General features: G+C 46.8%; 1 protein-coding gene across 2 annotated transcripts; it reads right to left on the bottom strand.

The window, feature by feature from the left end:
- Positions 1-3,148: 3,148 nt before the first annotated feature.
- LOC121555772 (protein odd-skipped-related 2) lies at positions 3,149-8,325 on the bottom strand. Of its 2 annotated transcripts, none has more exons than XM_041869605.2 (4): positions 8,023-8,325; positions 4,707-5,418; positions 4,185-4,284; positions 3,149-3,716 (listed from the first exon to the last, which is right to left on the bottom strand). In XM_041869605.2, the coding sequence occupies exons 2-4, from the start codon at positions 5,357-5,359 to the stop codon at positions 3,534-3,536; spliced, it is 936 nt and encodes a 311-aa protein (XP_041725539.1). In that variant the 5' UTR covers positions 5,360-5,418; positions 8,023-8,325; the 3' UTR covers positions 3,149-3,533. The 2 variants fall into 2 exon arrangements, with proteins under 2 accessions (XP_041725539.1, XP_041725540.2); XM_041869606.2 differs by having other exon boundaries at positions 3,149-3,634.
- Between the last annotated feature and the right edge of the window lie 16,171 nt (positions 8,326-24,496).

The raw sequence follows: 24,496 nt of genomic DNA, 5'->3' as shown, positions 1-24,496 counted from the left end.
TTTGTCACTGCAAATAAATTCAGGCTATGCCTACTGGATTGAAGTGTTTGACTAAAAACAATCACATTTCTTAGAAACATTAAGGGATATAACACCAATAGAAATTAATAGCAAATTAACTGGTAAAGAAGTCTGAGAATATGTGAAAATGCTGTCCCGTTTATGAATGCTCCTGTCAACCGCAGGACATTTGACAGCTCTATATTTGTTCCTTTAAGATCGACTTCCTCGAGTTTCACCCTAGATCTTCGGGGTCCTCGTGGCGTTTCAGGCTTCAGCTTAACCTTTCTAAGGTTATTTTCCCTTTTCAAAGAGTGAAAGCTTCGGGGCGGAATTACATGGAAGGAGCTTAATGTGGAGACAGATTACACATCAAACTCACTTATACAGCGTTTAGGGTTTTTACTCGGGTTGTATTTGGCACACTTGTTGCCAAACAGTCATCATAAATAGCTTTCGATCATGACGTGAGTGTGTGTGTGTGTGTGTTTTTGAAAGAACAGGCCAGGATGGTTACATTAGGATATGTGTTACAGACGTCAGGCTTAGCAATGTTTGTTAGTTGTGTTAAATATAAAAATATGATTAATTGTTGTATTTTTTATTCAAGTGTATTCTTATAGGCCTACGTTTTTTTTTAGCCCAAATGTGTGTATCGTTATTACATATATGTATTATTAAAATATTGTACACACTCACGTCATGATCGAAATAAATGTAAGAATATTGTTATATTGTAATATTATTATTATTATTAAGATTAAAGCACTGTAGGTCATTTGTGTCATTAATCTAGAGTTAAAAACGAAGTGGACGATGACGTGTTCTTCGTTCCTATTGATGCGCGTGTATACTTCTGGTTATCATACGGATAAACAAAAGGGTTACAGATATTTTTTTTAAAGGAAATTAGATCCAAATATATATATATATATAGTTTCACATAATTGCAACTTATATAATTGAAATGTCGATTATTGTTAGCGTTTCCTATCAATGAAATGCCTGATTATTTGTTTTTTATTAGAAGTAGGCCTATAGCCCAATTGTAAAAGTAGGCCGTAGTATGCTTCTGTTCATTTTCATGACGGGACCATTGTTGTTGCTGTTGCATTATTGTTTTTATATTGTTCTAAAATATGACTACTTCTTCAGTTGTTTGCAGTAGAATGTGGCTCAATTCAGTGCACCAATCGAAGCGGTGCAGGCCTACGCGACCAATAAACTTTGATTTGAAAATAGGAGGTAGGCGGAGTTACAACAGAACTTCTGGGTCAAAAGTCAGGCCTTAATCTCGTATTATTCAACGATCGGCGTTGAATAGGTAGGCCTGATTATAATTATGTCCACTGTTCGTAAGTCAGGTTTTGTACAATGTGCATTGCTGAACATATTTTCACAATGAGAGAGAGAGAGAGAGCGAGAGAGAGAGAGAGAGAGCGAGAGAGAGAGAGAGAGAGAGAGAGAGAGAGAGAGAGAGAGAGAGAGAGAGAGAGAGACAGAGAGAGAGTAAGAGAGAGAGAGAGAGAGAGAGAGAGAGAGAGAGCGAGAGAGAGAGAGAGAGACAGAGAGAGAGAGAGAGAGAGAGAGAGAGAGAGAGAGAGAGAGAGAGAGAGAGAGAGAGAGAGAGAGAGAGAGAGAGAGAGAGAGAGAGAGAGAGCGAGAGAGAGAGAGAGAGACAGAGAGAGAGAGAGAGAGAGAGTGTAATGTTTACTGTTAATTTTTATTGTTTATTTCACTTTTGTTTATTATCTATTTCATTTGGTTTGGTAATGTTAACATATGTTTTTTTCCATGCCAATAAAGCCCTTAAAAAGATATATATATAGAGAGAGAGAGAGAGAGAGAGAGAGAGAGAGAGAGAGAGAGAGAGAGAGAGAGAGAGAGAGAGAGAGAGAGAGAGAGAGAGAGAGAGAGAGAGAGAGAGAGAGAGAGACAGAGACAGAGACAGAGACAGGGAGAGAGAGAGAGGGCGAGAGAGAGAGAGAGAGAGAGAGAGAGAGAGAGAGAGACAGAGAGAGAGAGAGAGAGACAGAGACAGAGAGAGAGAGAGAGAGAGAGAGAGAGAGAGAGAGAGAGAGAGAGAGAGAGAGAGAGAGAGAGAGAGAGAGAGAGAGAGAGAGAGACAGAGACAGAGACAGAGACAGAGACAGAGACAGAGACAGAGACAGAGAGAGAGAGTTGTTTTTACCGGAGCACTTGGATGTGGAAACAAAAACATTTTATCTTGAAAATCACAAAATCTCTGGAGGCTTACGCATTTCGTTTCCAAGAGTTGAAACGTCTTAGCAATAGCAGCGATGTTCTTGTGAATTATTTTTTGCGTTTACACTTGATGAAAGATGTTGTCTCCTTACTGTTGGTGGAAAGACATTAAACTATTGCCTTGATCTGGCATAATAAGAAAACAGACTAGTATAATAGTAATAGCCTAATAATAACAATTGTTATACTTTACCTAGAATAATAATAATAATAATAATAATAATAATAATAATAATAATTAATGTTTTCCAAACAAATGCATTTAATTTAGCTTGAGGAAATTGTAGGGAACGCTACTGTGTAATTGTGCGTGGCCTCCTGCCACTGTGGACCCACTCTGCAGCTTCTTAAATATATCATAATGATCAGTAGCGATCAGAGGCCATGGCGGAGAAAAAGCTATCTGATATGACGTGTCGCCCTGCTGCTAATGCTGCTAATAGAACGGCTAATGAGCTACTGTCAGCTGTCATATAGCTAGGATCACAATAGATTTATAACACACTCTAGTAATAATAACACCGTGCTAGTAACACCAACAAAAACAACAAGGCCACTACTGTAGTAATAATCATAATCATTCTCAAAGAGATCTACGTGTTACTCAGGCCAAAATAATAGTTTTATTTCTGGAAGGTTCTTTCTAGTAAGTTGATGTCACTATGAAGCTGCATCACCACTCCTTTATTTCCAATAAAAAAAACGCGTCTTAGAATAACAAGTTGTCAACACCATGAACTATGTTTTGTGTTAACGACAATAAGGTGGTGGTGTGGGGAGGAGTTCTAGACTCTCCTTTCATTCCACCACGTCATGACTAATTCGTTTTACTTTTACGCAGCAAAGAACGATGGAATAAAACAAACACAATGTTGCCAATGGGAATATTTAACTTGCTTTATTTTCTAAAATACAATTTAACATACTTTAAACATTAGGGTTGTTTTTAAACAACTTTTTTAATTCAAGAAACATTTTTTAACAAAAAATACATTATTTACATGGGCTCCAAAAGTCTTGATATTTACAGTTAGAAGAGGAACAAGAGAGGTCTGTCTCTGTCTGGGCTCCTTGACTTTCACTGGAGACGCAGTACTGTTCATTAGTCCATTGTAATATGGCTTGTCCACAGTTCAGTTTGGGATATTCTTTCAATGGAAAAAGAAAACGTTTGTCGATGTTGTTGTCTCCTCTGTTTACGTCCGTTTTGTTTGTTTGTTTGTTTGTTTGTTTGTTTGTTTAGCTGTTCATCAGCCTTCTCAGATAGGCTAGTAGTCCTGATGAGGGGTGTGCGTCAAACTGTGCCGTCGCAGGTCACAGTTGCGCCGAAACACCTTTCCGCAGCGGTCACAGCTGTAGGGCTTGATGTCTGTATGGGTGAGAAGGTGAGTTTTCAGGTTACTTCTCTGATTAAAGGTTCTTCCGCATGTGGGGCATTTGTGAGGAGATTCCTGTTTAGATTTAAAGCAAGCAAAGGATTATTCCCTTTAGTTTATTTAGCTAAATATATGTATTGTATTATAATATGAATCTTCAGTCAGTTATTGACATTGTGTTGAAAGTAAGCCGTGCCCTAACACAACGAACGTCTGTAGGCCTAGCCTATATTTCTTTAAACTGCTTGTCATAATCATTCAGTTATTGCCATATATGCCAAATATAGTCGAGACACAATCGCTATCCATACAGATAATCCATATATATATATATATATATTTTTAGGTTTCAGAAAATATGCCAAATTTGATCAGTGACGCATGCGTTAAGACATGACACGTGTAATAACATGAGTACACAGATATGTGAGCTCTCATGCCTCATATAGTTTGCTGACTCACATACATGTTGATTGGTATCAAATGTGTTAATAAATATGGCTTTGTGATGGCAGATGATATAGGTTTGGATGGAAGACTCACCTGCATATGTAATGTTTTATGAACGGCTAAAGTTCGAGACTGACAAAATCCTTTCCCACATTCTTGACATTTGAAGGGCTTTTCCTTGGAGTGGATGTATCTAAGGAAATTAGAAGACAGAGGAGACGCGGTTAAAACGGACCACCTTTCATTTAATGGCATTTCTTCTTTGTGGCTTTTCCAAAGCCGTTGAGTCATGCTGAGAAGTGCCTGCCAGTTGTGCAACTTGATCTGTATTCTCGTGCGTGAAGGGGCTTTAGCGCCCTCTTGGAATATGGACTGGGCCCACGCTGCACTGCGCACGCACCATAGCTTAGTTATTACAAAAATACCTACAAATGAAAAAAAGTCTGACTTCAGTGCATTACAATACTGGAATTGTGAACAAAGTCAAATGAATATGAATAAATCGCGATCACAATATGACGTGACGCTATTCTGTACACACCACTATCAAAGCGTTTGTCCTTTTAGAGAAACCAATGCCATATCATCCCGTACATTCAGAGCTTTGTTCCTTACCTGTGGTCTCTCAGGTGGTCCTGTCTTCGGAAGGCCTTGTGGCAGATATCACAGGTATAAGGCCGCTCGTCTGTGTGGGTCCTCTCGTGGATCAGAAGATTGTACGACTTTGTGAAATGCCTGCCACAGAACTTGCAAATAAATTCCTTTTTCGTCTTTGACGGAAGCCTTCCCCGGGTGGGTTTTCTATCAGGCGACAGTTTGTTGAACTCAGAGATCGTGCCCCCGAGCCCCGCTGTCAACTTTGAAAGATCCCCAGCCTTCGGCGGGTCCTCCTGGGTGGCAGCTATCGCCAGGTTGGCAAAGTCAAAGCGCGGTGGTCGGTCCTTGTGCAGCCCGGGGATAAGGTGAGTAATGCCCTGTTTGGGGTGGAAGAGGTGTGCGGCGAACGGTAGCCCCGTGAAGGTGAACCGGGGATCCATTAAGCCCTGAGCCGCAGCCATCTCAGTGATAGTCGACCTTAGTCCCTGTATGTACGGATAGCCCAGTGTCCAGTGGTTCATGTGCATGGTTTGCACCGCGCTAAGACCGTACAGTCCCTGGAGCTGGTCGACGGCTGCCGGGAAGGCGTTGACCGCCTGCAGGAACGAGTAGTTGGTGAGCTGGAGAGACGGGTGGAGAGGGATCGGAGCGGGCAGGGCTTTGCTCCCCATCTCGGCGGCTAAAGACTTCACGGTTAGGGCCTCGGCACAACTCTACCACGGTGAAGGTCCTGTTGGAGACATGAACAATACAAATTAATACGAGTTCACTATCAACCCACAATACGGCACAATATGGACTTAGAAAATACTGCAATTAGACAAGTGAAATAAAAATAGAGTTAATGAACATGGGGTAGACACAAATTATGTTTGTGCATTTTGCACAATGCAGCAAATAGTTTTCCATTAGAGCTTTTCCAACCGTTTGACCATAGCCTATATTTCATTAATTTAGAACCATCTTGAGAACGGCCTTAATAAGGGCCGATATGGATCATCTCACATTCAGTGTTTTATTATGTCACTTCAACTGACTCATTTGCTTCAAGATTGACGATTTGCATACAGTCCAAAGGCGAACTGATTAATATTTGGTTATAAACCTTTTTTTTTTTTTTATATAGAGACATGTTGAGTGTTCAAGTTGTATATTTTTGTGCACAAGGTGCAAGAAGACGTGGGTACTGCAAATTGAATATTTGGCTGGTGAAAATACAAGATACATTTCGTTCATTTTTTTTTCTTCTAGAGCACATGGTTATTCCTTCTAATAACATAAATATATGTTATGTATCCAAAAATAAAAGTTGGAGACGTTGTTTTCGATGCGCTCGACTGTGCTGTTGTCACTCCCATTAAATCTTCCATGAGACATTAAAACAACTCATTGGTTTCATTCTGACATTGCATGCCAATGCCGTGTGTACAACAAGGTAGGGCTAATTAAATGTGTTCTTAGATCACCAGATTTTGAAGTTTGTAATCTTGCCAGAAGTGATCAGACAGTTATTCCTTTTAGGCGTATTAATGGAGAACAACATATAAAAGGGGTTGCTTATCTCCTAAAATAAATGTTACCTCAATTTTTTTGTCGTAAAATACATTTCTAGGCTCTTGGAGTAATGTTTATGGCCTTGAGCGATGTTTATCTCTGAGAGCAAAGGCTTATATGTACTAACTACGTTAACTTTTGTTGTAAATTTCGTCCCAAGACCGATTATAGAATGTTGTTGTAGCCTGTAATCATTACTTTGCAACGTCAGAGAAATACATTATTTTGGGACACAGCCTTTGTAAATACTCCCGTACATAGGCTATACGTGCTATGGGGTGAGGTTATGAGAACTGTATGATAATATTATGGGACTGTTATGTGACTGAGGGTTACATGCACAAGTGGTGTATGACACCAAGTTGTACAGTAATGCTTTCCAAACCCACGAACAAGCTCACGGTGCGACTTTACGTTTACAGTGTGGTTTTGAGGTGTAAATAAATAGTGCTCCTCTCAAACAATTTAAATGTTCACCTTCTTGCGTAAATTGCAAAATTTAGACTGGGTGAACATTAATTTAAAATATATATATATATTTTTTTTTTACAGCGTCCCATTTACTGCTACCGTTCGGGCAGTGTGGTTTTGAGGTGTAAAATAGTGCTCCTCTTTGAGTTTCACTTTTCTATAAGTTACTGTAGTAGCATACCACTGTGCATAAAAACCAGCGAGGACTGGCAACCCTTGCTGAGCATTCGTCTGAAAGTATGACTTATTCATAATAATCGAATTTTACCCAATATAAGCTGTTTTCCACGTTATTTTACTTTAGCCAATGGAATGATTTATTCTAACACGGTTTAGAGTCAGTGAGTAAATGCTGGGTTATTAACGTACAGATCACTGAGCTGCTTAAAATAGGCTACTGTGTGTGAACCTATAGCTAGCTATACGTTCACATGTGGACAGAGAAAGGAAAGAGCAGACTTTGGTCCTTGTTCTTAGACTATTTTATGTTCACAAGCGTAGGACAGCTCTTTACTCGCGAATGAGATGAAGGGCATAAACGAACTGTTTAAAGTCGTGGTGAGGTGGGTATTTGTCAGAAATGGGCAGGTGCAACAAAACTCCCGGTCAGCATGCTGTTGATAAGGATATTTGTAGTTTTACAATAACCTATAGCCTTTGCGTAATAGTTTGATGACAAGCAATAGATGTTGTGTCGTATGGGCCAGGGTTCCCCAACTGGCGGTCCTGTGATTTTATTTGGCCCACCAATGTATTTGTTTATTTACTTTTTTTTATTTATTTTATTGTTGGAGGACATAAAAGACTGAAAAAAAAAAACAACAACAGCAAATCAGCTCCAAGTGATTTTAATTTAGGAAATCTGTTCCGAATGATTCCCACGCATAATATAAATATATATGTGGCCTTATACAAAGGTAAGCAAGGTTTTAAATGATTACGTTTTAGTCAAATATGATATCTGTTTGGGCTCATTGCAGTCAATTTGCAGTCAATTTGCAGTCTACAAATTATTCGTAATTATTGTTCCGGCCCCTGACCATCCGCTGAAGAACAAATCGGTCCGCGGCTGAATCTAGTTGATGATCCCTGGCATATGCTATTCTATATTTTCACTTTGACAGTAGTCTAAGTATTTTGACATGTAACTTTACACTGTCAAATATGTATATTCTGACAGCATGGACTCGTTTGAACATTCAATTAGTAGGCTCCTCAGGGTCTCATTGCCGTGAACTATCACTACCTGTTTCAACACAAGTGTAATGTAATCTATTAAAGAGCAACTATCATGGAAACATAATCTTACCCCCAATAAACAGACGCCAAAGGTCACCCCGCTGTTAGTTCTGCTGTGTTTCAGTAATCCACAATGCCTTTAGCGAGGCGACCAACTCCACTTTAACGTCAGCAAAAGTTTTCCAACTTCGTCCATGTAAGTCTCATCGCCATACCTCGCAGACCCAGATCTGTTGGGACGCGTAGACTTTGCTCAGTGTGGCAAAGAAGTGGTCGGGGGAAGAAAAAAAAAAGTTCCGATCGCTATAGAGTTCAGGGGAGGCCAGGAGCAGGAGTCCCGTGCTCTGCTCTGTTTCTGCTCGGTTCGGGCTGTAGTGGGCTTGAAGAGGACTGGTCCTTCACTTTTTAGGGCTCCGGGCACTCCGCGCGCTCCGCCCGCCCTCCGCCACGCCTTCTCGCGCCGATCAACTCCAATGTTGTTCTCTGTTTATTTGTGTTTGGATAGCAACTATAGGGACGGGGATCGGCTCACTGCAACCTGCATCTGACACCTCACAGACAGCTAGCATATACCTTTATTTTTATTTTTATTTTATGGTTACATTTTCATTTTGGAAGACACAGAAATAGCCAGAGGAAAACATGATCCATTTTCAAACCAATGGACGCTTTTAGGTTAAAACGTGATTTAATAAGACCGGATTTGGTTATGAGAAGTTTAGAAACCACGCGTATTGCGTAAATAGAGGACACATGTATGAGCCACCACAATAAATCGTTTTATTTAATTGTGGTAAAGGTTGTGTATTTGAGGTGTAAAGCTCGAACAAAACTTCCCAAACACCAGCGGAGTACGAAAAGGACAAGAAAACCGTTACTCTGCTGTTTTTAATGTGTTTTTCTTCCTCCACACCTGTCCTATTATCTCAGAATATAATATAATAACCCGCTAAACACAAGGACTTCTGAATAACATGTGAGAGTCAACATAAATAACTGTAACCCTCAGACACCTCCACCACAAGCCTTTATAGTCTTTTGGTAATACCAAACAGTAGGTTATTGCGACCATAACGTTCTATCAACACCGAATAGTCTCTTATCTATTTAAATGATGATCATTTTAAGAAATATTATATGCTGGTCTATTTAAATTAAAGTCTAAGATCCTTTCCAATAGATTTTATTTTCTACAACAACAAAAAAAAACGACACCGTTAATAACATATAATTGCTAGGCTATAGATAATAATTAGGCTACCATCTACTTCCAAAATAATGATCTAACCTACTTCCAAAATGAGACAAGCCGAGTTTTATGTTTGGACTTATTTAGTTTAGTTTTAGATAGAACCACATCATTTTGTAATACACAAAAAGCTGGCATTAATTGAAAACTTAAATGAGTCTACGACGCGGCTCTCTCTAGCCACAAATAATCATTTTCACATTTCATGATGAGACAAATGTGTTTTAATTAAGTCAGTATCGAAAATCTGTCTTTGATATAGGCCTAGTGTAATAATATGCCATTTAGCAGACGCTTTTATCCAAAGAGACTTACTGTCATGTGCGCATACATTTTTACGTTTGGGTGGTCCTGGGGATCGAACCCACTACCCTGGCGTTACAAGCGCCATGCACTACCAATTGAGCTACAGAGGACCACAGTGTAGATCTATTTATCGAACCATTTCCACATAATGGATCCGATAAGCTTGATTATCTATTTACACCATACACATGCCGTGATGCAGGTGGTCTGATTTGTCTTGAAATGAATTCTCAGTCATTTGATGATTATTCAATAATAGACTGATAGAAAGAGTTTCAGTAAAACGGCGAAAGGTTAGACAATAAATGGCTTTGAGATATTCCAAACACAGCATGCAGAAAAATAATGCTGCAATGATTATGTAGATCAAATATACATTATACATCGAACAGGGAAATAGTGATAGGCTAATCATTTCTCATCAATTAATTTGCAAAAAATGTTTTAGTTATTTATTTATTTTGTATCAATTGAACGAGGGGCCCGCTGCATGTGTAACTTGTTGCTGTACCCCTCAATACAACCGTAGCTACAATAGGACAACGATGACCACCACAGCAAACTGCAGTTGCAGCCACAGAGCACGCGAATGGCGTTGAGCAGAATGCAGGTCTGCAGCGACCCCTGTTGGTGCTTGACAGACACGACTGAGTAAATGAGTGGTGTTCACTGCTCACAGGTCTGCTGGCCTTCTTTTCAACATTTCATGAATGTAATGGACTAGGGCTATCTGTCTTTAGTAGACTAATGCAATTGTTATATAGTAAAAACAAACGATCATTGTAACAACATTTGAAATTAGTGAATCTATAGGTTTATGCATGGAGGTAACGTTTTACCTCATTGAGAAAATCTAGCCTACATTTTTGAAATTCCAATTTCTATAAAATGTTGACGCCCTGACTACAATTAAGACTGTGAATATTTGTATAAAACAACAGTCGGTTACCTGAAGTGCATTGATCAATAAAGGTACAATAGGAAACCCATCAGTCAGCGAGAGAGAGAGAGAGAGAGGGCCTGGATCATAGCGACACTCTTCTGTCTTTAGACCTACAGACACAACTAGACAAGCACGTTGGGCAAACGGAACTAATGAACAACCAACCGCTTTGGGTTAATAATCAAATGAGAGGAGAGGTACAGGTCAACCCTGTTCTCTTTGACAGGATAGACCTCAATTAAAGAGAGATTGTGATCTTTAGTCAAGTCTATTTGGGCATGTGTGTGTAGTAGGCCTGTTGGTTTTAGTAGGTCTAAGCGCTCAGGTGCCATTTTTTCTTTGTCGTTGATCTGCAGATGTTTTTTTTATATTTTTTTTACCCGGTTCCATTTATGTTGTAGTGACATGCTTGCAGATGTGTGGTTTTCGTATTCAGTTTCATATCTCTGAATGTAACATTACTTTGACAAATGTCTAGTGGAAACGATACCAGACTTTTGATTGTAATCCTAACAAAACGAAAACTTAAAATAACAATTGTTATTTTTTACTATTTTGGTCAATAAAAAAATTTATTGAGCAATTGCATAAGCCTTCACTTGTCCTTTAGAAAGAGTAGGATACATTTGTTTCTGATGTAAAAAAACAACAACTACTGAATGACAATTTATTATTATAACAAACATTCACCAATTTTCAACAGATATCTGCCAATAATAGCTATAGATAGATAATGCTGGGACTGCTTCGCATTATGATGACTTTATATGACATGTGAGGTATTCACTTCTTAGGCCTAAATGTATTAACCTGAGATCCTAAACACCTGCCTTGCTGATGTTTCTTTGATGCTAATGCTGGACAAAATCATTTCAGTGAATAAATCCTTAAAAAATACGTTACCTTTTTTTTGCAGCTTGAAATCCCCACATCCACAGTAATGGCTGACAGACAGAGATGTCTACAGGGTCCCTGTGTATGTCTCTCTCTCTCTCTCTCTCTCTCTCTCTCTCTCTCTCTCTCTCTCTCTCTCTCTCTCTCTCTCTCTCTCTCTCTCTCTCTCTCCCCCACTTGGTCTCGCTCGCTCTCTCTCTCTCTCTCTCTCTCTCTCTCTCTCTCTCTCTCTCTCTCTCTCTCTCTCTCTCTCTCTCTCTCTCTCTCTCTCTCTCTCTCTCCCCCCCTTGGTCTCTCTCTCTCTAGCTCTGTGTCTGTAGCAGGTTGACAGGAAGGTGGTAGGTTACTGTTGTGGTTTAGAAGCCCCCACATCTCCACCACCTACTCTCTCTCTCTCTCTCTCATCCTGTCCCAGGCCAAGCCCAGGATGGTTGTTTTTCACTAAGAATACCCTAATTTCTCTCTCTTTCCTCTTAAACTGTTCTTGATGTAAATGTCAAGCTTAGTGTCTTCAGGCCATAGGCCTGATTGTTTTTCATTTCAGTATGAATACAATCCACTAGCCTCTCAAATATCTTATAACACAACTAAACATAGGCTAGAACACACAGTAGGTCAACTGGTTCATTACTAGAGGTGGACGTGTAGTTACTAAACTAATATGAAATGATTGAAGACGTAGTTACCAAAACAAGGACGCATATGTCTATTGTAGCCTGCCAAGTACTCTGACAGTTCACATCACAGAGCAGAGAGGATCTCTGGGACCGCACAGCATGCGGCGCATACACCGGAATGCACCAGTGCGGAGAAATCATCACGTATTCATCCAACCAGGAAAGAGAGAAAATTCACATTAAAGACTGCGCTCTCCGCCGGTCCTCCTGAAGTCACGGGGTTATCTACCGGGAGATCATCATGACAGCTGGAGAACTGAATATGAAACTTGATTAGAGTTATAGTTTTTAGAAAACTGTCTTTCTATTGACAGAAGTCGTGCGCCACGCGCATGGATCACTCAGCGATGTGGTAATACGCTAAAGCACGTGCCTACACAGCGCTCTGTGTTGCAGAACTCAAATATTAGTCAAATATTATTATAGATGCAGATAATCAAATTATATTGGTAACAGTAGGCCTATCTATTCATTGGTTTTGCATGCGATTTACACTGAGTATACAAAACATTAGGAACACCTTCCTAAATTATTGAGTTGCAACCCTCTTTTGCCCTCAGACCAGTCGCAAATCTTCGGTGCAATGACTCCAATGCTTCCCACAGTTGTGTCAAGTTGGCTGGATGTCCTTTGGGTGGTGGACCATTCTTGATACACACGGGAAACTGTTGAGCGTGAAAACCCCAGCAGCGTTGCAGTTCTTGACACAAACCGGTGCGCCTGGAACCTACTACCACACCCCGTTCAAAGGCACTTAAATCTTTTGTCTTGCCCATTCACCCTCTGAATGGCACACATACACAATCCATGTCTCAGTTGTCTCAAGGCTTAAACAAGTTAAGTGGATTTAACAAGTGACATCAATAAGGGATCATAGCTTTCACCTGGATTCACCCGGGCAGTCTATGTCATGGAAAGAGCAGGTGTTCTTAATGTTTTGTCCACTCAGTGTATGCGATACAGTAGGTTAGATGGAGTGTCAACTTAACGGCCTCTTCTCTGCTCTGTTAACTTCTGTTATTGAATGTTTCCTCCTCCTATGGATCAGGGTCGCCTCCTGTTGGTTACATTGTAACATGTTGTGGAGGAAACAACTCTATCCCTTCTACTACTATACACTGTATTCCGCTGTGACCATACACTCTTAGAAAAAAAGGTTCTGGATAGAACCAAAAAGGGTTCTATTGCTTGCTTCATATATGTTACCCCTAAAAGTTATATATTGAACCCTTTTGTGGGGTTCTTTGATCAGAACCCCAGGGGTTATTCTTCCCTGAACCAAAATTGGTTCCATATAGAACCCTTGGGTTCCATATAGGGTTCTATATGGAACCAATTTCGGTTCTAGAACCTTAAGAGGTGCCATACATGTATATGAAGCAAGCATATAACCCTTTTTGGTGAGGGTAGTGGGCTGAATGTGAGCCCCCCATGGGAGAGGTGGGGTAGTGGGCTGAATGTGAGCCCCCCATGAGAGAAGTGGGGTAGTGGGCTGAATGTGAGCCCCCCATGGGAGAGGTGGGGTAGTGGGCTGAATGTGAGCCCCCCATGGGAGAGGTGGGGTAGTGGGCTGAATGTGAGCCCCCCATGGGAGAGGTGGGGTAGTGGGCTGAATGTGAGCCCCCCATGGGAGAGGTGGGGTAGTGGGCTGAATGTGAGCCCCCCATGGGAGAGGTGGGGTAGTGGGCTGAATGTGAGCCCCCATGGGAGAGGTGGGGTAGTGGGCTGAATGTGAGCCCCCCTTGGGAGAAGTGGGGTAGTGAGCTGAATGTGAGCCCCCCCCCCCCCATGGGAGAGGTGGGGTAGTGGGCTGAATGTGAGCCCCCCATGGGAGAAGTGGGGTAGTGGGCTGAATGTGAGCCCCCCACGGGAGAGGTGGGGTAGTGGGCTGAATGTGAGCCCCCCATGAGAGAAATGGGGTAGTGGGCTGAATGTGAGCCCCCATGGGAGAGGTGGGGTAGTGGGCTGAATGTGAGCCCCCCATGGGAGAGGTGGGGTAGTGGGCTGAATGTGAGCCCCCAATGGGAGAAGTGGGGTTGTGAGCTGAATGTGAGCCCCCAATGGGAGAAGTGGGGTAGTGAGCTGAATGTGAGCCCCCCATGGGAGAGGTGGGGTAGTGGGCTGAATGTGAGCCCCCCATGGGAGAGGTGGGGTAGTGGGCTGAATGTGAGCCCCCCATGGGAGAGGTGGGGTAGTGGGCTGAATGTGAGCCCCCTTGGGAGAAGTGGGGTAGTGGGCTGAATGTGAGCCCCCCATGGGAGAGGTGGGGTAGTGGGCTGAATGTGAGCCCCCCATGGGAGAGGTGGGGTAGTGGGCTGAATGTGAGCCCCCCATGAGAGAAATGGGGTAGTGGGCTGAATGTGAGCCCCCCCCCCATGGGAGAGGTGGGGTAGTGAGCTGAATGTGAGCCCCCCATGGGAGAGGTGGGGTAGTGGGCTGAATGTGAGCCCCCCATGAGAGAGGTGGGGTAGTGGGCTGAATGTGAGCCCCCCATGGGAGAGGTGGGGTAGTGAGCTGAATGTGAGCCCCCCCCCCCATGGGAGAGGTGGGGTAGTGAGCTGAATGTGAGGCCCCCATGGGAGAGGTGGGGTAGTGGGCTGAATGTGAGCCCCCCATGAGAGAAGTGGGGTAGTGAGCTGAATGTGAGCCCCCCATGGGAGAAGTGGGGTAGTGAGCTGAATGTGAGCCCCCCATGAGAGAAGTGGGGTAGTGGGCTGAATGTGAGCCCCCCATGGGAGAGGTGGGGTAGTGGGCTGAATGTGAGCCCCCTTGGGAGAAGTGGGGTAGTGGGCTGAATGTGAGCCCCCCATGGGAGAGGTGGGGTAGTGGGCTGAATGTGAGCCCCCCATGGGAGAGGTGGGGTAGTGGGCTGAATGTGAGCCCCCCCATGGGAGAGGTGGGGTAGTGAGCTGAATGTGAGCCCCCCATGAGAGAGGTGGGGTAGTGGGCTGAATGTGAGCCCCCCATGGGAGGGGATGGGTAGTGGGCTGAATGTGAGCCCCCCCATGGAGGTGGGGTAGTGGCTGATGCGAGCCCCCATGGAGAAGTGGGGTAGTGAGCTGAATGTGAGCCCCCATGAGAGAAATGGGGTAGTGGGCTGAATGTGAGCCCCCCATGGGAGAGGTGGGGTAGTGGGCTGAATGTGAGCCCCCCATGGGAGAGGTGGGGTAGTGGGCTGAATGTGAGCCCCCCATGGGAGAGGTGGGGTAGTGAGCTGAATGTGAGCCCCCCCCCCATGGGAGAGGTGGGGTAGTGAGCTGAATGTGAGCCCCCCATGGGAGAGGTGGGGTAGTGGGCTGAATGTGAGCCCCCCATGGGAGAGGTGGGGTAGTGGGCTGAATGTCAGCCCCCCATGAGAGAAGTGGGGTAGTGGGCTGAATGTGAGCCCCCCATGAGAGAAGTGGGGTAGTGAGCTGAATGTGAGCCCCCCATGGGAGAAGTGGGGTAGTGAGCTGAATGTGAGCCCCCCATGAGAGAAGTGGGGTAGTGGGCTGAATGTGAGCCCCCCATGGGAGAGGTGGGGTAGTGGGCTGAATGTGAGCCCCCCACGGGAGAGGTGGGGTAGTGGGCTGAATGTGAGCCCCCCATGGGAGAGGTGGGGTAGTGGGCTGAATGTGAGCCCCCAATGGGAGAAGTGGGGTTGTGAGCTGAATGTGAGCCCCCAATGGGAGAAGTGGGGTAGTGAGCTGAATGTGAGCCCCCCATGGGAGAGGTGGGGTAGTGGGCTGAATGTCAGCCCCCCATGAGAGAAGTGGGGTAGTGGGCTGAATGTGAGCCCCCCATGAGAGAAGTGGGGTAGTGAGCTGAATGTGAGCCCCCCATGGGAGAAGTGGGGTAGTGAGCTGAATGTGAGCCCCCCATGAGAGAAGTGGGGTAGTGGGCTGAATGTGAGCCCCCCATGAGAGAAGTGGGGTAGTGGGCTGAATGTGAGCCCCCCCCATGGGAGAGGTGGGGTAGTGGGCTGAATGTGAGCCCCCCATGAGAGAAGTGGGGTAGTGAGCTGAATGTGAGCCCCCCATGGGAGAAGTGGGGTAGTGAGCTGAATGTGAGCCCCCCATGAGAGAAGTGGGGTAGTGGGCTGAATGTGAGCCCCCCATGGGAGAGGTGGGGTAGTGGGCTGAATGTGAGCCCCCCTTGGGAGAAGTGGGGTAGTGGGCTGAATGTGAGCCCCCCATGGGAGAGGGTGGGGTAGTGGGCTGAATGTGAGCCCCCCATGGGAGAGGTGGGGTAGTGGGCTGAATGTGAGCCCCCCATGGGAGAGGTGGGGTAGTGAGCTGAATGTGAGCCCCCCATGAGAGAAATGGGGTAGTGGGCTGAATGTGAGCCCCCCATGGGAGAGGTGGGGTAGTGGGCTGAATGTGAGCCCCCCATGGGAGAGGTGGGGTAGTGGGCTGAATGTGAGCCCCCCATGGGAGAGGTGGGGTAGTGAGCTGAATGTGAGCCCCCCCCCCATGGGAGAGGTGGGGTAGTGAGCTGAATGTGAGCCCCCCATGGGAGAGGTGGGGTAGTGGGCTGAATGTGAGCCCCCATGGGAGAGGTGGGGTAGTGGGCTGAATGTCAGCCCCCCATGAGAGAAGTGGGGTAGTGGGCTGAATGTGAGCCCCCCATGAGAGAAGTGGGGTAGTGAGCTGAATGTGAGCCCCCCATGGGAGAAGTGGGGTAGTGAGCTGAATGTGAGCCCCCATGAGAGAAGTGGGGTAGTGGGCTGAATGTGAGCCCCCCATGGGAGAGGTGGGGTAGTGGGCTGAATGTGAGCCCCCACGGGAGAGGTGGGGTAGTGGGCTGAATGTGAGCCCCCCATGGGAGAGGTGGGGTAGTGGGCTGAATGTGAGCCCCCAATGGGAGAAGTGGGGTTGTGAGCTGAATGTGAGCCCCCAATGGGAGAAGTGGGGTAGTGAGCTGAATGTGAGCCCCCCATGGGAGAGGTGGGGTAGTGGGCTGAATGTGAGCCCCCCATGGGAGAGGTGGGGTAGTGGGCTGAATGTGAGCCCCCCATGGGAGAGGTGGGGTAGTGGGCTGAATGTGAGCCCCCCTTGGGAGAAGTGGGGTAGTGGGCTGAATGTGAGCCCCCCATGGGAGAGGTGGGGTAGTGGGCTGAATGTGAGCCCCCATGGGAGAGGGTGGGGTAGTGGGCTGAATGTGAGCCCCCATGGGAGAGGTGGGGTAGTGGGCTGAATGTGAGCCCCCATGAGAGAAATGGGGTAGTGGGCTGAATGTGAGCCCCCCATGGGAGAGGTGGGGTAGTGAGCTGAATGTGAGCCCCCATGGGAGAGGTGGGGTAGTGGGCTGAATGTGAGCCCCCCATGAGAGAGGTGGGGTAGTGGGCTGAATGTGAGCCCCCATGGGAGAGGTGGGGTAGTGAGCTGAATGTGAGCCCCCCCCCCCATGGGAGAGGTGGGGTAGTGAGCTGAATGTGAGGCCCCCATGGGAGAGGTGGGGTAGTGGGCTGAATGTGAGCCCCCCATGAGAGAAGTGGGGTAGTGAGCTGAATGTGAGCCCCCCATGGGAGAAGTGGGGTAGTGAGCTGAATGTGAGCCCCCCATGAGAGAAGTGGGGTAGTGGGCTGAATGTGAGCCCCCCATGGGAGAGGTGGGGTAGTGAGCTGAATGTGAGCCCCCCATGAGAGAAGTGGGGTAGTGGGCTGAATGTGAGCCCCCCATGAGAGAAGTGGGGTAGTGGGCTGAATGTGAGCCCCCCAGGAGAGAAGTGGGGTAGTGGGCTGAATGTGAGCCCCCCATGAGAGAAGTGGGGTAGTGGGCTGAATGTGAGCCCCCCAGGAGAGAAGTGGGGTAGTGGGCTGAATGTGAGCCCCCCATGAGAGAAGTGGGGTAGTGGGCTGAATGTGAGCCCCCCAGGAGAGAAGTGGGGTAGTGGGCTGAGCATTCCTTGCCATATTAGGGGAGCAGCTGTTTGCTTATCTCCTGAAGTGGCCACTACAAGCCACTGTGTATTGTGATTACACTCCAGATTGAAAACATTCATTCATTCATTCATTCATACAGAGCTGACGATGATATGGTCTTCAGGCCACAGACACACAGATAAACTCAGTTCTAGATGAGCGACGATGCTTTACAGTATGACTAAACCTGACTAGGCTATATATTCCCAACATCCCCACGGACAAGCATTGTAGACTACTCAGGGCTCTAAAGTGCGACTTGGAGTTTTATTTTGGGAGCACCGTGCGACTAAATAAAATCCCATGAAAAAGAATAACCATATTTCGCCGCAACACTTCTCAAAGCAGACAGGTTGAAGCCCCGCCCCCTGTCACTCAACAGACAGTTCCTCTGCGCCGTGCCTGTTTCTCTCAGCATTCACTCAACAGATTATTCTGTAACACTGATACTGCTTTCCAAGTTGCTTAGAAGTATGAATCCACATGCCTTCTCTATTATAATATTAGTTTGTGTATCTTGCTTTTTGCAAAAACGAGAGTTTGTTAGTCTAAGGAAGCTGGCATGTGCCTAAAGCTAATCGCTAATGCTAATCGCTAACTAGCTAGCTGGCAAGCTAAATGCCCTTTAGGTAAATGCACTAGCTCCGGACCCCAAGTGGTGCACGTTTTGGTTTTTGCCCTAGCACTACACAGCTGATTTAAATAATCAACTAATCATCAAGCTTTAATAATTTCAATCAGCAGTGTAGTGTTAAGGCAAAAACCAAAACGTGCCCCCCTTGTGGTCCAGAGGACCGAGTTTGGTAAATGCTGAGCTAGGGCAAAGCAAACGTTAGCGCTAATACAGGTTGCTACCAGTTGTGGTGTATATATCAGCATGTTGTTTGTGCAACGGCATGTTCTGAATCAGATAGCCTATTTTAAAATCTTTGTCTAAATGTAACATCTATGCATCTATTAAAACGCTATTAGGGTCTCCAAAGAAACACTGACCAGCACTTTGGTTCCTACCTTGTCATGCATAACAACACCAACCATAGAAGTAGAATAATCATTTTAAACTACATGTCCAAGAGTATGTGGACACCTGCTAGTCGAACATCTCATTCCAAAATCATGGACATTAATATGGAGTTGGTCCCCCCTTTGCTGCTATAACATCCTCCATTCTTCTGGGAAGGCTTTCCACTAGATGTTGGAACATTGCTGCAGGGACTTGCTTCCATTCAGGCACAAGAGCATTAGTGAGGTCGGGCACTGATGTTGGGTGATTAGGCCTGGCTCACAGTCTGCGTTCCAATTCATCCCAAAGGTGTTCAATGGGGTTGAGGTCAGGGCTCTGTGCAGGCCAGTCAAGTTCTTCCACACCGATCTTGACAAACCATTTCTGTATGGACCTCGCTTTGTGCACAGGGGCATTGTCATGCTGAAACAGGAAAGGGCCTTCCCCAAACTGTTGACACAAAGTTGCTTCCAGAGGCAGTTTGGAATTCGGTAGTGAGTGTTGCAACTGAGGACAGACGATTTTTCAGCACTCGGCGGTCCCATTCTGTGAGCTTGTGTGGCCTACCACTTTGCGGCTGAGCCGTTGTTGCTCCTAGATGTTTCCATTTCACAATAACAGCACTTACAGTTGACCGGGGCAGCTTTAGCAGGGCAGAAATTTGAGGAACTGACTTGCTGGAAAGGTGGCATCCTATGACGATGCCACGTTGAAAGTCACTGATCTCTGCAGTAAGGCCATTCTACTGCCATTGTTTGTCTATGGAGATTGCATGGCGGTGTGCTCGATTTTATACACCTGTCAGCAAAGGGTGTGGCTGAAATAGAATCCACAAATTTGAAGGGGTGTCCACATACTGCTGTATATATAGTGTATCTCCATTAGAATCCACTAATATGAAGGGGTGTCCACATACTGCTGTATATATAGTGAATCTCTATTAGAATCCACTAATTTGAAGTGGTGTCCACATACTGCTGTATATATATACAGTTGAAGTCGGAAGTTTACATACACCTTAGCCAAATACATTTAAACTCAGTTGTTCACAATTCCTGACATTTAATCAGAGTAAACATTCCCTGTCTTAGGTCAGTTAGGATCACCACTTTATTTTAAGAATGTGAAATGTCAGAATAATAGTAGAGAGAATTATTTCTTTCAGCTTTTATTTCTTTCATCACATTCCCAGTGGGTCAGAAGTTTACATACACTCAATTAGTATTTGGTAGCATTGCTTTTAAATTGTTTAACTTGGGTCAAATGTTTTGGGTAGCCTTCCACAAGCTTCCCACAATAAGTTGGGTGAATTTTGGCCCATTCCTCCTGACAGAGCTGGTGTAACTGAGTCAGGTTTGTAGGCCTCCTTGCTCGCACATGCTTTTTCAGTTCTGCCCACACATTTTCTATAGGATTGAGGTCAGGGCTTTATGATGGGCACTCCAATACGTTGACTTTGTTGTCCTTAAGCCATTTTGCCACAACTTTGGAAGTATGCTTTTGGTCATTGTCCATTTGGAAGAACCTTTTGCGACCAAGCTTTAACTTCCTGACTGATGTCTGTCACGGTTTCGGCCGAGGCTGCTCCTCCTCCTGGTTCGGGCAGGCTTCGGCGTTCGCCGTCCCCGGAGTACTAGCTGCCACCGCTCTATGTTTCGTCATTTGATTGCTTTTGTCTGTCTGTATCACCTGTGTCCATTTGTGTGTTGATTACATGTCTTATAAGTTCCTTGTTTTGTTCTAGTATGATTGTGTGTTGTTATTCACTGCCACAGTGTCGGAGCTACGTCTTTGCTCCCTGTTTGTTTTGTGTTTTAGTGTTTACGCGTGTGCGTAATTCTCCCTCGCCTCTTTGTGTATTTTTGAGGTCGGAGGTTTTCCTATTATTACTTTGGACTATTATATACTGTTGGACTTAACCTCAGTGTCCTGCGCCTGACTCCTCCACCACATCCACATCGGTTTAGTGACAGAACAACACACCACGATGGAGTCAGCAGGAACAGCGGCGGCACCTGAATCCCTGGAAGACCGGATCAACTACCAGGACACCATGATCCGGCAACTCGGGGCCGCCATGGACGAGGTGTCCAACACTCTGCGCCGATTGGTGAATCGAGAGGTGCCCACGCACTCTTACAACATCCCATCACCAACGGCCAGTCCTCCTCTCTCAGCACCGGAACCCAGTGGCATTCGGCTCTCGCTCCCGAGGGCATATGACGGTTCTGCAGCCGGGTGTCAGGGATTCCTCCTGCAGGTGGAACTTTACCTTGCCACCATACACCCGGCGCCCTCGGGATACGAGCGTCTCCGCCCTCATCTCCTGTCTATCCGGCAAGGCGTTGGAGTGGGCCAACGCCGAATGGAGGGGAATAGACGCCGCAACCATCACCTACGCGGAGTTCTCCCGCCGCTTCAGGGCTGTCTTCGATCATCCACCTGAGGGGAAAGCGGCGGGAGACCGTCTATTCCACCTCCGACAGGGGAAGAGGAGCGCACAGGAGTTCGCACTGGAGTTCCGGACACTAGCGGCGGATGCGGGGTGGAATGAGAGGGCCCTCATCGACCACTACCGGTGTAGCCTACGAGAGGACGTTCGTCGTGAGCTGGCCTGCAGGGACACCAACCTGTCGTTCGACCAGTTGGTGGACATTTCCATCCGTCTAGACACCCTGCTGGCTACCCGCGGACGTCCCGAGTGGGGGTCGTCCATTCCACACTCCAGCACCTCCGAGCCGATTCCCATGGAGCTCGGGGGTGCTGGCGCTAGAGAGAGGAGGAGAGGGAACCCGAGGGGGGCCATCCCCTGCACCACCTGTGGTCGTGGAGGACACACCGCGGCCAGGTGCTGGGGAGGGTCTCCTGGGAGAGGTGACAACAGGCCACGCACTGGGGAGTCATTTCAGGTGAGTAGGCGCCCCACTTACCCAGAGCTTTCTGTTGGTCACATGAGTATTCCTGTGAGATTTCCACAGGTGGCACCTCATTCCCAGCATAAGGCGCTAGTAGATTCAGGCGCAGCTGGGAACTTTATTGATCGGGCATTTTGTTGTAGGTTAGGAATTCCCCCTTCGGCCGGTAGAAGCTCCATTTCCTGTCCACGCATTAGACAGCCGGCCGTTGGGGTCGGGCCTGATCAGGAGGTCACAGCACCACTGACGATGACGACGCAGGGGGTCATGAGGAGATCATTCAGTTTTATCTGATTGACTCTCCTGCGTACCCGGTGGTGTTGGGCCTTCCCTGGTTAAGCACCCATGATCCTACCATAGCGTGGCAACAGAGGGCTCTTATGGAGTGGTCTGCCCAGTGTGTAGGGAGATGTCTAGGTGTTTCCGTAGGGGCGACCTCGGTAGAGAGTCCGAACCAAGTGCCCGCACTGCGCATTCCCCCCGAGTATGAGGATTCAGCACTCGTGTTTAGCAAATCGAGGGCAACACGGCTACCTCCTCATAGACAGGGGGACTGTGCGATAAATCTCCAGACAGGAGCGGCTCTTCCCCGGAGTCGTGTGTATCCCCTGTCTCAAGAGGAAACAGCGGCTATGGAGACTTACATAGCCGAGTCCTTGGCACAGGGATACATACGGTCCTCCACTTCCCCGGTCTCCTCGAGTTTCTTCTTTGTGAAGAAGAAGGACGGGGGATTGCGCCCGTGTATTGATTACCGTAGTCTCAATCAGATCACAGTTAAATACAGTTACCCACTACCACTGATTGTGACGATGACGGAGTCATTACGCGGAGCGCGGTTCTTCACAAAGTTGGATCTCAGGAGCGCGTACAATCTGGTGCGCATTAGGGAGGGGGATGAATGGAAAACAGCATTTAGCACCACCTCGGGTCATTACGAGTATCTCGTCATGCCATACGGGTTAATGAATGCTCCTTCAGTCTTCCAATCCTTTGTTGACGAGATTTTCCGGGACATGCATGGCCAGGGTGTAGTAGTTTACATCGACGACATCCTAGTGTATTCTTCTACACGAGCCGAGCATGTAGCCCAGGTGCGCCGAGTGTTGAGAAGATTGTTGGAGCATGACTTGTATGTCAAGGCAGAGAAATGCCTGTTCTTCCAGGAGTCCGTCTCCTTTTTGGGTTATCGGTTGTCCGCGTCTGGCGTGGAGATAGAGGTAGACCGGGTATCGGCCGTGCGTAATTGGCAAACTCCAACCACTGTAAAAGAGGTGCAGCAGTTCTTGGGTTTTGCTAATTACTACCGGAGGTTTATTCGGGGTTTTGGACAGGTTGCAGCTCCCATTACGTCCCCTGCTAAAGGGGGTCCGGTTCGTTTGCAGTGGTCGGCTGAGGCGGACAGGGCATTTGTCAAACTAAAGAACCTGTTCACCTCGGCTCCTGTGCTTGCGCATCCGGATCCCTCTTTACCATTCCAAGTAGAGGTAGACGCGTCCGAGACCGGTATTGGGGCAGTTCTGTCACAACGGTCCGGCACGCCACCTAAACTCCGCCCCTGTGCATTCTACTCTAAGAAGCTCAGCTCGGCGGAGCGCAACTATGATGTTGGGGACAGGGAGCTGTTAGCCATAGTCCAGGCCCTAAAGGTGTGGAGGCATTGGCTTGAGGGGGCTCAACACCCTTTCCTCATTCTGACTGATCACCGTAACCTGGAGTACATCCGGGCAGCTAGGAGATTGAACCCTCGTCAGGCTAGGTGGAACATGTTCCTCACCCGGTTCGTTTTTAAAATCACATACATCCCTGGGTCCCAGAATGGTAAGGCAGACGCCCTGTCCCGGCGGTATGACACGGAGGAGAGGTCCAATGAGCCTACTTCCATATTGCCGGAGTCTTGTTTGGTGGCTCCGGTGGTATGGGAGGTCGATGCGGAAATCGAGCGGGCACTGCGTACCGACCCTACTCCCCCCGAGTGTCCTGTGGGGCGGACGTACGTTCCGCTCGAGATTCGTGATCGAATTATTTATTGGGCTCATACATCACCCTCCTCTGGACATCCAGGTATTGGCCGGACCGTGCACTGTCTTAGCATGAAATACTGGTGGCCAACGTTAGCTAGGGATGTGAGGGTTTATGTCTCCTCCTGCTCGGTGTGTGCCCAGTGTAAGGCGCCTAGACATTTGCCCAGGGGTAAGCTACATCCCCTGCCCGTTCCACAACGACCATGGTACCACCTATCGGTGGATTTCGTAACCGACCTTCCCCCTTCCCAGGGGAATACCACCATTTTGGTCGTTGTGAATCGGTTTTCCAAGGCCTGTCGTCTCCTTCCCATGCCGGGTCTCCCTACTGCCCTACAAACCGCTGAGGCCCTATTTACCCATGTTTTCCGGCACTATGGGGTCCCAGAGGATATAGTGTCTGACCGAGGTCCCCAGTTCACCTCCAGAGTTTGGGGGGCGTTCATGGAACGGTTGGGGTCTCGGTAAGCCTTACCTCGGGGTACCACCCAGAGAGCAATGGGCAGGTGGAACGTGTCAACCAGGATGTGGGTAGGTTTTTGAGGTCCTATTGCCGGGACCGGCCGGAGGAGTGGTCTAGGTTCATCCCCTGGGCAGAGATGGCCCAGAACTCTCTCCGCCACTCCTCCAC

The sequence above is a fragment of the Coregonus clupeaformis genome, chromosome 18, assembly GCF_020615455.1.
Source record: "Coregonus clupeaformis isolate EN_2021a chromosome 18, ASM2061545v1, whole genome shotgun sequence".
Lineage (NCBI taxonomy): Eukaryota > Metazoa > Chordata > Actinopteri > Salmoniformes > Salmonidae > Coregonus > Coregonus clupeaformis.
Note: the sequence above shows the minus strand (reverse complement) of the source record. Positions and strands in the feature narration are given on the sequence as shown.